The sequence below is a fragment of the Amblyraja radiata genome, chromosome 3, assembly GCF_010909765.2.
Source record: "Amblyraja radiata isolate CabotCenter1 chromosome 3, sAmbRad1.1.pri, whole genome shotgun sequence".
NCBI classification, from domain to species: Eukaryota; Metazoa; Chordata; class Chondrichthyes; order Rajiformes; family Rajidae; genus Amblyraja; species Amblyraja radiata.
The window spans coordinates 96,165,881-96,178,261 of NC_045958.1; the positions used below are offsets into that span (position 1 = coordinate 96,165,881).

At 41.3% G+C, this 12,381-nt stretch overlaps 1 protein-coding gene across 2 annotated transcripts; it reads right to left on the reverse strand.

The window, feature by feature from the left end:
* Window positions 1–1,060: 1,060 nt before the first annotated feature.
* Window positions 1,061–11,707, reverse strand: cd274 (CD274 molecule). Of its 2 annotated transcripts, none has more exons than XM_033018403.1 (6): window positions 11,599–11,707; window positions 9,009–9,077; window positions 5,850–6,209; window positions 4,158–4,436; window positions 3,576–3,722; window positions 1,061–1,465 (listed from the first exon to the last, which is right to left on the reverse strand). In XM_033018403.1, exons 2-6 carry the CDS (start codon window positions 9,061–9,063, stop codon window positions 1,425–1,427), a joined length of 882 nt encoding a protein of 293 aa, XP_032874294.1. In that variant the 5' UTR covers window positions 9,064–9,077; window positions 11,599–11,707; the 3' UTR covers window positions 1,061–1,424. The 2 variants fall into 2 exon arrangements, with proteins under 2 accessions (XP_032874294.1, XP_032874295.1); XM_033018404.1 differs by lacking the exon at window positions 1,061–1,465 and adding an exon at window positions 2,978–3,130.
* Between the last annotated feature and the right edge of the window lie 674 nt (window positions 11,708–12,381).

The window sequence follows — 12,381 nt, forward strand, 5'->3', positions numbered from 1 at the left end:
CTGCATTTTTTACAGAAGGTTGTTCCATATATGTGGTGCATAAAAACTAAACGCTGCTTCTCCATGTTTAGTTCTGACTCTGGGGACAGAAAGCAGACCTGTCCCAGACGATCTCAGAGGTCTGGATGGTTCATAATGTAGCAGAAGATCAGAAATGTATTTTGGCCCTAGACTTTATAAAGCAACAGTAATATTTTGAAATCAATTCTTAATAAGTCCTTAAGGCTTAAGTAGTCTCCTTTGATTGGTCTTCTTGATTTAACCCATGATTGCATTCTTTTCAAGCCTTTCTCCTAATTAAATGAGCAAGTTCCTGAAGAGTGGATAGGTTTGGGATGTCAGCAACAATTTATTGATAGGCATTGAATGGAGTGGATAAAGCTACAGTACCTCCCAGTTTCACTCCACAACTCAAATGTATTTTGACGTTTTCTCAGTTTGCAAAAACATTCAGAAAGTTGATTTGACTCTCAAGTTTCAGACAAATATTTCTTCTGCTCTCCTCGATAATTTGCTTTAGAAAGTCTTGCAGTGCTAAGTGTTAGCACTGGCGTATGGCAAAAGCTCACTGGAGCTCACTGGTCATCTGAATCACCGATGTAAAACAATTCCACTTGAAGTTGTGAGTTTCAGGAATTTCCCCATCCACAACAGAAACTGATACTTTCCCGTCAGCGGCTGTTTATCCTTGTGATAATTTGTCCGTCAGAGATGTTTACTATCTTGCATTCAATACATCACAAAATTTCCCAAAGGTTTTTCTTTGCCGTCAGCTGTGGGGACAGAGCAGTCATTCCAAGGAGAAACAGTCACCTACACACCCAGCCTGGGAGCTTGTTCATTCATTAAACAGTTGGCATTACTCCACACATGTATAATACTGATTGCCTGGAGCCAATTCTGAGGACAGGTTGATCAGTTAAGTGAAAAAGCAACCATTCTTCTTCTTGCGCATGGCATGCACAGCCTAAAGTTGTAGGACAACTTGATCTATTTGATCTTATTTGATTGTGCACGGGTTGCCGGGTTGATTGCATTTGTTGAAACAGGGCAGACCACGTGAAGGTTGCAATCTTCCACCCCAAGCAACCATTGAATACCAAAGATAGACACAAAATGCTGGAGTAACTCAGCGGGACAGGCAGCATCTCCGGAGAGAAGGACTGGGTGATGTTTATTCCGTATCATTGAATAGAAAGGCATGATTTCCATCCAGTCTGTGACTGATAAGGGGGCAGGGATGCTTTGCTTAAGAATTAGGATACTGAATTAAATACTTCTGATGGCTAATTTAAAAGTTCACATTCACAGTCTTTTCCCTGAAAAAGGTGCGATTTAATGCTGGGATAACCTAATTGAAAGATCGACAATTGTCAGTTTCCAAAATAAACTCCAGGCGTTGCATTCAAATGATTCCTTCTACTTCAAGCATTGAAGAGTCCATATTCATTTTTGTAAGTCTTGCCTAAAACACAAGGAAAAAATAAATAAATGTGAGTATAACTGTTTACTGCAGATTAGTCATACAAGAGAAACCATGACCCAATGGAATATTTCAGTTCTATTTGTTAAAACAATACCTCTCTCTTCTCTTTATCTTGGTAACTCCCCGCTAATTAAAAACATAATTGAAGCTACCTCACTGGTTTCATTCTCTCAGTGGTTCACCTTCCTTCTAACTATAGTTGTTCAATTGTGGCCTGTCATTTGCTGTAACTAAATATAGGCCACACACCTTTATAAAGTCAGAAATACAACTCAAATATCAAGAATGATTACATGACAATAGAGTGCATTTATAAATCACTGACTGTTGTCATGCCAAGAAATATATCTCTGGTGCTTTTTGAAAGATCTGCAAGGTTTACGACTCAGATTGGAGGCTACACAAATTTCCGGGTTGAAACAAATACCCGGTCTGCTTAACTTTGATGATGTACATAACTTGTCAGTGTGGCAACATGGCAAAATATTTTATACACTCTGGACAAGAAGTGACCATGAAATGAAAAACAGATGAGAGTTTAGGAGGATTGAAACCCTATTCACTAAAACCTCTCTGAAATGATATTCTTGAAGGAAAATGGGTATAAAAACTATGGGTTGGTAGACAATTTGGAAAGAGATCTGGGGGATTGGGATACCACAAGCCTAATATGCTGCTACTAATAAACTTTGTCTGCTTATCCATTCCAATCTCAAGTTTTGAACGATAAGGGGATTCAAGTTCATATTTTGCAGGTGCAGTTATGGGGTCCATGACAATTGCAAAGGCAGAAAGGAAAGAATGCTATTGATCAACTGTGCGATAGACCTTACATTTGGGTGGAGAGAGGTTGGGAGTGGGAGATTGCTATGGTAGGGGGTGGGTGGTGGAAATTGGATGCTGAAAGATCAACCACTTCCAGTTTGCACACAATGTGAATGTTTTTCTACTGTTGAATCATAATTGCTGATCTATTACTTTCATCGAGTCTGAAGTTCATTATCAAATTGTCCAGGTTATAGGAACTATCACATTACAGAAGTTTGAGAAAAGTTGCAACTCTTCAACACTTCTGCCATGTGATAGGTTGGGAGGTTTGAGCCCATCGGTAATGCAAATATCTGAAGAAGGGTCCTGACCCGATAAGTCACCTATCAATTCACCAGTGTAGTTTATTGTCACGTGTACCGAGATACAGTGAAAAGCTTTCACTGCGTGCTAAACAGTCAGCGGAAAGACAATACATGATTACAATCAAGCCATTCACAGTGTACATATTTAAAAGTGTGGAGCGATTGTAATGTATGATTTCAGATCCGCTTCTGTGACTGGCACACAAATAGCGGCTTGGGTTGGACGCCATCTTGGAAGCACTGGGAATCCAGGGATGCTGTCTGACCCGTTGAGATACTCCAATCATTTTTTGTCTTTCCTTCAAATGTTTTTCCCATGCCCAAACATAAGACCTGCGAGGTTGAATGAATAATCCCATCCTTTCCCAATTTCTGCATAAGTACACTTGCCTGCAAGATCACTGGAAAGCAATCGGGAGCAGGAACCTGTCAGGTGTCTCCTCCCCAGCACTAAGGGAGTCTGAGGGCTGTTATACCAGATTAGGGGGCACTGCAGGGACTGGAGTGAATCCTGCACAAGGAGGACAACACTTTAATATTAGTTTAATTGATTTATTCATAAAGTTATTTTAAAACAAGTAAAACAATTTAAACTTTTAAATCTGCCTTAGCTGAGACACATTTTAGTTTACTTTAAAGTTTGTTTTCCCTTAATAAAGTGATATTTACACAAAAACGATAATGTTTGCTGATTTTTTTTAGCACCAAGCCTATCTTTTTGACAAAGGGATTTTCTTTCTGAAGGGTTGTTGGAAAATAACGTTGAGCAAGATATAGTTCACAAATATACTGTTTAGATTTTTCCTCTGCACTAAAGCTTATTGAATTTATTAGTCAACCAAATATTTAATCGACTAACAATTGTAAATGTACTTCAATCAGGGTAAAATGATTGAAACATCTCAACTCATTAATGACATATATTTGCAGTTTCGTCATGTACAACAGTGACTTACCTTTGTGACACAGTCTTGATTTTATCACGCAGATCAGGATCATAATGACTCCAAGAAGAACTATCGAAGGAATAGTGATTGCCACAATTAAGTAACTTCTCATTGTAGTAAATGTAGGAATCTGGTCATTATCCTTTCTTTTGATTTCTAAAGGAAATAGAAGTAGTGATAATTAATCCGTGTGCATTTCAAGCTAACTTATGAGCCAAGGCATGAAAAGATTACATTTGCTTGCTAACCAGTTTGCTGTAATCTTTTCATAATGTCCCACTGCTTGGTGACAGAGTAGAGAGTCTATACCCTTGTGAACGATTCCTAACATCACCCTCTCAGGTTTTTGGCTTTTTACTCAATATCTACATTTATTTTAGTTGCTCGTGGAGCTGAATTATTAATTAGAAGAGAATGCAAAATAAAAAGATAGCCTTTTGCTAATTTCATGCATTTTCACCATTTCTCTCATTTTAAATTCAGAGCAGTGCGCACAAAATTATGTGAATCATGACAATGAAGGTACTAGTTTTACGAATGCATCAAATACAGTTTGAAATTTGTTGAACAAAATAAATACAAGTGACCTACCTTTAATTTGTAAAACAGCTGAAGTAGACGTGTTAAGTTCTTCAATCCAGAACATGCATAAATATGTTTCGTTTGTCTCAGCCCTTATTCTAAGTATACTTCGTATGTTGTATAGTCCATTGGAGCCTGTAAAGTGGGTGGTATTGGCTGTTTTGTTAAGGTCAGTGCCATTTGCGTGATACCACATGACCTTAGCTAATGGGTACCCAGCCGATTGACAACTAAATTCTGTCTCCGTTTGTTCCTTGGTGTTGAGGGTCTTGATGTCGTTATAGGAAGCTGTAAAATAGAATGGAAATGTTTGATTTAATTTGGAATGATGCTACAACTTATTCATATTAAAACATCCAAGACTCTTCACAGAGGCAAAATCAGACAAAATACCATGTCCCAAACTTTAAAGGGATGTCTGGCAGATTACCAAATTCTTGGCTAAAGAAGAGAGCGATAGAAAGATGAACGATGAAATCTTAGAGAGGAGGCTCCAATGTCTCTGCCCTTGGTGGTTGAAGATATTGTTGCTGGGGGTATATATATATATTTTTGTTGGGGGGAGAGGGGGTGGGAGGGAGATTTCGCTGTCGACGGCAGGGCTAGCATTTTTAAATAACCCATCCTTAGTTAAGAACATGGCATTGAGCAAACTCCTTGAAATGCTGCAGGTTAATGAATAATAGCAATGAAAGAACAACGATATATTTTCAAGGCCAAAATGATGTTGGGGAAAAAACTGCAAGAGTTTAAAATCTGGGATGCAGAATGATTGTGAATTGAGGGAGTACAGGTGTACTGGAGAGTGTCAGGACTGCAGGAGGTTGCAGGAAGAGGGAGGGGTGAGGCCATAGAGCCAACCAAGCCCCCCCCCCCCCCCCCCCCCAAATGCTCAATAGCTATAGATGGCATTTTGGAATCAATTGTGATCAGGCCTATTTAAAACAGCAGAAAACTTTCTTTCTTATTGATACTTTCTCAAGCTCCTCCTTTTGAGCTTTTGGTTACTATGCAGTTTCCCACCCAATGTCAATGGACAAGAAACCGGTTCAATATTAAGTTGATTATTAGGGCATAACATGTAGACCCTGGTGATGAACATTTCCTACCTTCATAGAGCATGGAAACAGGGACCTCAGGTCAACCTACCCCTTGCTGACCAATATGCCCCATTTATGTTAGTCCCACCTGCCCATGTTAGGCCCATATCCCTCCAATCCTTTGCTAACAGCAGCTGATTCCCTATACCCACCACCCTAGGTGTGAAAAAGTTGCCCCCCAATCTTTCCCCTCTCACATTAATCTATGTCCTCTGGTTCTTGATTCCCCTACTCTGGGTAAAAGACTCTGTGCATCTATCAAATTCCCCACATGATCGTCTCCAACTTTATATAAACACCCCTCAGCCTCCTGCGCTCCAAGGAGTAAAGTCTTAGCCTGCACAACCTCTGCTTGTAGCTCAGGCCCTCAAGTCCTGGCAATGTTACCAGGACACGAGGGCCTGAGCTACAAGAAGAGGTTCGGTAGGCTATGACTTTATTCCTTGGAGTCTCGAGTCTCTGTTCTGTGAGTTCATGGGATGGCACGGTCCAGATCAAGAACTCACTAGATGTTAAAAATGCATTCTGATGAGAACAATACAAATATGATTACAATTATCCAGCTAGCTGCTGGAGCAGAGAAGAGGAACAACTTGCTTACCTGTGACTTTCAATGCTGTTTCTTTATAGTCCACCCCGTTGAGAGCAATAATACAGCGGTAGGTCCCTGCATCACTAACTCTCACTTGGGTGATCTCCACTACTGCACGTCCATTGAAGAGTTTATCCATTGCCAGGAACACTCTTTCTCTGTATTCGAAGGACTGGTCCTGGAGTGCTGCTTTCCCATTTAAAAGTTTGTACACCAGTTGAGAAGTTCCATTGTCCAGGATGTGATACCAGTATACCTTTAACGTATTCATGTGGAAATTGGATTCAACTGGAAATATACACTCCATGGTAATGTTATTCCCATACGATGCTGTGTAGGACAATCTAGGAGCAGTGACCATGAAAAGAGCTGGAAAAAAAAACAGAACAGAAATTGGTGTTACTCAAATGATCACTAAATAAATGTTAAAGAGTGAATTTCCCTGGAAGTTCTCCTGGCTCCTGGGGTAAGTCCCTCACTGTTGCTGGTTGACAGCTCTGGAAGAATGTCATCTTCCCAAGGTGTCTACTGCTCTTCCACTGGTGGACAACTGGGAGAAAGGCCATGGAAATTCACCCTGTGGTTAACCGAAGCCAACAACTCGTATCTGGCCAGAAAACAGTGTTTGAAATGCAAATGCCTGAGAGATGAAATGGTGGCCATAAATCTACATTAACATGTATTTTGTAGAGAATACATATGTAGAGAGGGTTCTGTGAGACCTTCACTCACTGCTCCCCCTCTGTGATTCCTACAGAGGCCATGCTCATGGAACTTAGACCACGGAACTGCACCACGACCATGTTTTAACCCGGACTCGATCACCTCTTCCCCAGCCAACAATGGGCCATTGTGGGCTCCAGCCTTCCTTGGCCATCTGTAGCCGGTCCTGCTTTGTTCTGGCCTTTTCTTATCTTCAGATCCCTCCTCTCTACTTTCTGCCTGAAGAAGGGTCCAGACCTGAAACGTCACCCAATCTTTTTCTCTGGAGATGCTGCCTGACCCACTGAGTTACTCTAGCCCTCCGTGTCTATCTTACTTAAAACCAGTGCTCCTTTTTCATGCACCAGCATGGTATACCGACGTCTCAAAAAAGTTAAACGCCACTATTTTGTTTTCCGACTACATGACACATATATTTATTAATCGCGTGTACTGGCACGTTTCTGTCTGATACTAAAACACTGCTTATAACCATCGAGATAATTCAGTTTTGGTAAATGAAAATATATTCTGACACAAAGTGCTGGAGTAACTCAGCGGGTCAAGCAGCATCTCTGGACAACATGGATAGGTGACGTTTTGGGTGGGACCTTTCTTCAGACTGATGGTAGGAGGGTGAGGTTGGAAGAGAGGAGAGGCAGGACAAAGCCTGGCAGGAAATAGGTGGACATAGGTGAGGGATGTTTTTTATAGGCCTGTTTCCACCTGGTTTTGGCCTGCATCTCCTCTCTACCAGTTTTCTCTCCCCCCCCCCCCCCCCCCCCACCCCCATACAATGTTCTGCTTTCAGTGCAATTGCTTTCCACTGTTTTTGTTACCTTGCTGATTCAAACAAAATTAATCAAACAGGGGGTTTTCTACCAACCCCCCTGCCCCCCCTGCAATCATTCTGAGAAAGGGTCCTGAACTGAAATGTCACCTATCTATGTAGCTTGCAGCTTGTAGGATGCAGCTTGACTCGTTGAGTTACTCCAGTAAATTGTGTCATTTTGCATAAAACCACATCTGCAGTTCCTCGTTTCTTCAGCTGTCAGTATAATCATTCTAAGCCTGCTTCGCACTGCATGTGATTGGCATTTATGACTAAATCACGGGAAGTTATTTGGTTTTGTCAACAGTTTCATATCTTTTCTCTAAATTTGACACACTGGAAATATTTTAGAACTTTGTTCAGTATATTTGAGGGCTGTGAGTTGTTCCAGGAAACTTCTCTCTGGGAATTTCCATCTCACTGTGAAGACTCAGCAGAGTGCCATGGAGAAGGGAGATGAATAGACGACATTTTCTGCACTTGTTTTATCGTCTCCTGAAGCCTTTTGCTCTGGAGGCCTGAAAGGGGGAACCAGGAGGGGACATCTCTGAAGGTTTTGAGGAGAAGCACAATTCTATTCTTACTCACACCAAGTACTTGCAGCATAAGTTGCTGGATGGTCATCACTGAACAGTTCTATTAAGCCTCCATTAACCCAGGGATGCTGAAGCTAACTCTGCCCCAACACTCACGGCTTAATATTACCCAAATCTCATTTCACCATTGGGTGTCATGGTGGCGCAACGGTAGAGTTGCTGCCTTACATCACTAGAGACCCGGGTTTGATCCTGATTACTGGTGCTGTCTGTACATTTGTACATTCTCCCCGTGACCTGCGTGGGTTTTCAGTGGGATTTCCGGTTTCCTCTGACACTCCAAAAGCGTACAGGTTTGTTGGTTAATTGGCTTCAATACAATTGTAAATTGTCCCTTTTGTAAATTGTAAATTGTGTCGGATGGTGTTAATGTGCGTGGATCACTGGTCAGCGCCGTGGTCTCAGTGGGCCGAAGGTCCTGTTTCTGCACTCTATCTCTAAACTAAACAAAACCAGAAATTATATCTGGGATAATTTTGGACTGTTTGATTAATTTTGGTCTGAATCAGCAAGGTCACAAAAACAGCGGAAAGCAAGTGCACTGAATGCAGTGCAGAACATGGTAGCATTGTTTTGCATGTATAGAGATGTCTTTCCAGGAATGATGTGCATGGCTTTAGGCTAATGATTGTTCGAATGAATCATCAACCAGAGTTTAGAAAGAAGCCACTGAAGTGATTTGCTTCAACTCACACACTTTGTAACTGTTAGATGATATTTTCCATTTTAGACACAAAATGTTGGAGTAACTCAGCGGGACAGGCAGCATCTCAAGATAGCAGGAAGGGGTGATGTTTTGGGTCGAGACCCTTCTTCAGGCGGTGTGAAGAAGGATCTCAACCCGATATGCCACCCATTTCTTCTATCCAGAGATGCTGCCTGTCCTGCTAAGTTACTCCAGTATTTTGTGTCTATCTTCGGTGTAAACCAGCATCTGCAGTTCCTTCCTATGCAATGTTTTCATTTTCACTTTGGTTCATTAAGGTACCTCTCTATTGATGAGACACTACTTTGTAAATTCTAAGCTTAATTGCATACCTGTATCCAAGGGAAGATGAGCTCCCAGAATAAACAGTAATGATATTATCTTCATCGTTCCAAAGTTATCTGCACAAAAACACAATATCCAAATCATTAATTATATCATATTAAAGAAATGGTTAACATATGTCTTGTTATTCAATTTAAGCATTAATCATTTAAAATATGAGATTCTTATTAACCTGACCATTGATATGGATGTTACCGGGTTAAAGACAAGAGGGCACAGCTTTAAAGTGAGAGAGACAAAGTTTAAAAGAATTATGCTGGGCAAGTTTTTTTTACACACAGGGTGGTGGGTGCCCAAAAATCGTTGCAAGAGATGGTAGTGAAGACAGATACGATAAAGGCAGAAGAGAGTTTTAAAGAGACACAGGGAATGGAGGGGCATAGATCATGAGCAGGCAGATGAGATTCATTTAATTTGGCATCATGTTCACCTTATGGCCCAAAAGATTTGTTCTTGTGCTGTACTTTTCCAGGGTTCAATTTTATCAGTCACATTGTGACTGACTGCATTGGGATGTTTGAGTTTATAGGAACTTTCATTTTTTTCCTACATTGGTTCTAAAATGCTTAAACGATACATAGTATTTGTAAACCGTTATCATCCCAAACTGCATTTGTCTTAACGTTCAATTCAGAACTGCAGAAATTGATGCCAAAAGTTTAAAAAAATTAAATAAAACAACATAAATCCTTTCCTTCCAAAGACTCACATAATTATTAAATTTTCCAGGATGTTAAACTGTCATGAATCAGATCAGCAATGGAGTAATTTAATTGAACAATAATAATTATGTTTGATATAGTTAAAATTTAATACAGATTATCATAATTGCAAAATGTCATTCATTTGGGCTGCCCCATTATTAAAAGTAACAGGTTGTCATTTGGAATCATTTACAGGCAAACTCGGTAATAACTACAAAATAATCAAGCAGCTGACAGGAGAATTAACTCCGTAAATATGCACACATTCTGTTGCTAATTTGGGATGCATCATACACCATAGCCATGTGAATATGGACAACCATTCCAAAAGACCAAGTTAATTCAAGAATCAGTGATTTGCAGGTACATTGCACATCTTTGATTGCACATTTAAATGCCGGAGTAACCCAGCGGGACAGGCAACATCTCTGGAGAGAAGGAATGGATGACGTTTCGGGTCGAGACCCTTCTTCAGATCTTTATGATGTTATGCAAGAGGTTGTGCCCCTTAGCAGCCCACTGATACTTTAATCTCATGAATATACAGTCACAGTTATGTTAGCGTTATGTCCCTGGAGGGTGATTCTGGTTTCTGCCTTTATCTCTGTGAAACAGCGATCCATGCTGCTTAATTATCTCGGTTCAAACTTGAGACTCTTGATTGCACGCTTTGCCATATGATCCCACATTTCAATTCAAAAGATCTGTTCTTGCTCAATTCAGCAGTGTGTCAAGAGCAGTGTGGCAGCTTGCCGGTATCAATTCTCTCTGATGAAGAGCCACTGACCACCCAGCCAGCATCCCCTGAAAACATCCCTGAAGATGAAGACCAAGGAAGAAGCTGCCATGTACCATTCTCATCCTGATCTTCCATGGACCAGAAAAGCATCACATTTCAATGTTACTCTTAGAGGAGCAGGGATAGCCACTGCCAACCAATATCTAACCCATCTCAACTAACTGTGATCACAAATGCTACAAGTATAGTGTAAAACTAATCAGCAGAGGTCCTTCAGAAGTCACAGTACAAGCCCCGAGAATTAAACACGTAGAACATAACGATACAACCCAGGACCAGGTCCTTTGGTCCACAATGTACATGCCAAATATCATGCCAAATCCTACACATGATCCAGGTCCCTCCACCCCCTGCATATCCATGTGCCTATCTTAGATCAGCTATTATTGAATGGTAGAGTGAGGTTGATGGTTCGAATAGCCAAATTCTGCTCCTATAAATGATACGCCACTATCATATCTGCCTCCACCATCGCCCTGGCAGAACACTCAAAGCACCTACCACCCTCTGTATAAAAACACTTGCCTTGCCCTCTGTATAAAAACACTTGCCTTACACTTTATTCCTCTCGCCTTAAAGCTATACATTCTATTATTTCACATTTCCACCCAGGGTGGAACATTTTTGCATTGTTAAAAATTATAAAGTTTCAATAGCCCATGGATCAGCTGGTACTTTTCTTGCAATAACATTACCTTTTTTCACAAGCCATCCTAATGCCACCGCTAAATTCCCATTTAAAGATGGAGTAACCCATCGGGGCAGGCAGCATCTCTGGAGAGAAGGAATGGGTGCCGTTTAGGGGCGAGACCCTTCTTCACCCTTTCCTTTTCTCCAGAGATGCTGCCTGACCCGCTGAGTTACTCCAGTGTGTTGTGTCTGTCTTCGGTTTAAACCAGCATCTGCAGTTCTTTCTTACACAAATTCCCATTTAATATTTGTTTCCGTATTGTATTATTTATCCCTATTGTTATGTACAGTATCACCCAACTAACTCGCTTTTGACAGCAAGGGGAATGTGCTTCAGACGATGTTAAGGCTCGGAGCAGGACAACAGTCGGCAGTCTGGCTTACCTTCCTCTTCGTTAGCTTGCAATGAACTATTTCCACCAGCAGCGGTTCAACTGTACTATCAGATGCAAGCCTGCGTTATTTATTGCCTTCGCACAAAATTTACGGTCACGTTTTGCGGACGTAATCCAATAAACTCGTCAATCAAGGAAAGTCCGAAATAAATCCAAGTCAGGGGAATATCAATTTTGTGTAGAGAGACAGACGAGACCGCCCCTCAGCAGCGTTGCTTCCTTTCCCGGCAGCTGTGACACCATACCTGTTAAAGGAAATGCAGATGCGGGAAAATCGAAGGTACACAAAAATGCTGGAGAAACTCAGCGGGTGCAACAGCATTTGTGGAGCGAAGGAGATAGGCAACGTTTCGGGCCGAAACCCTTCTTCAGACCCTTCCATGGGGGAAACAGCACCTTCAACTCAGCAATCCAGGCTCCACTGTCACCATTGATGTGCTCTGAAGAACAGTTCTCATGTCACAGTGAAAGCCTTCACCCACCGGCCACCCTCCCTTACAAGAGAACGCGACTAGGTTCTGCATCGCTATTTCCAGACCCAGTTTTGAATAAGAACTACGGCCCAGTTTTGAATAAGGAATAGGAGTATCTTGCGCGGTGACTAGATCCAACCGCACCTCCCTCTGACCATTGCGGCGTTTGTTGGTGGAGTGTCCAGAATAAACGGGGTCATCTTCTAATCAATCTCAATGCAGGAAATGTATTTTAAATTTAATTGGAGAGTTAGGAGGAGGAGTTGGAACCCAATCTGCAAAGAAAGGCAAAGCAGAGA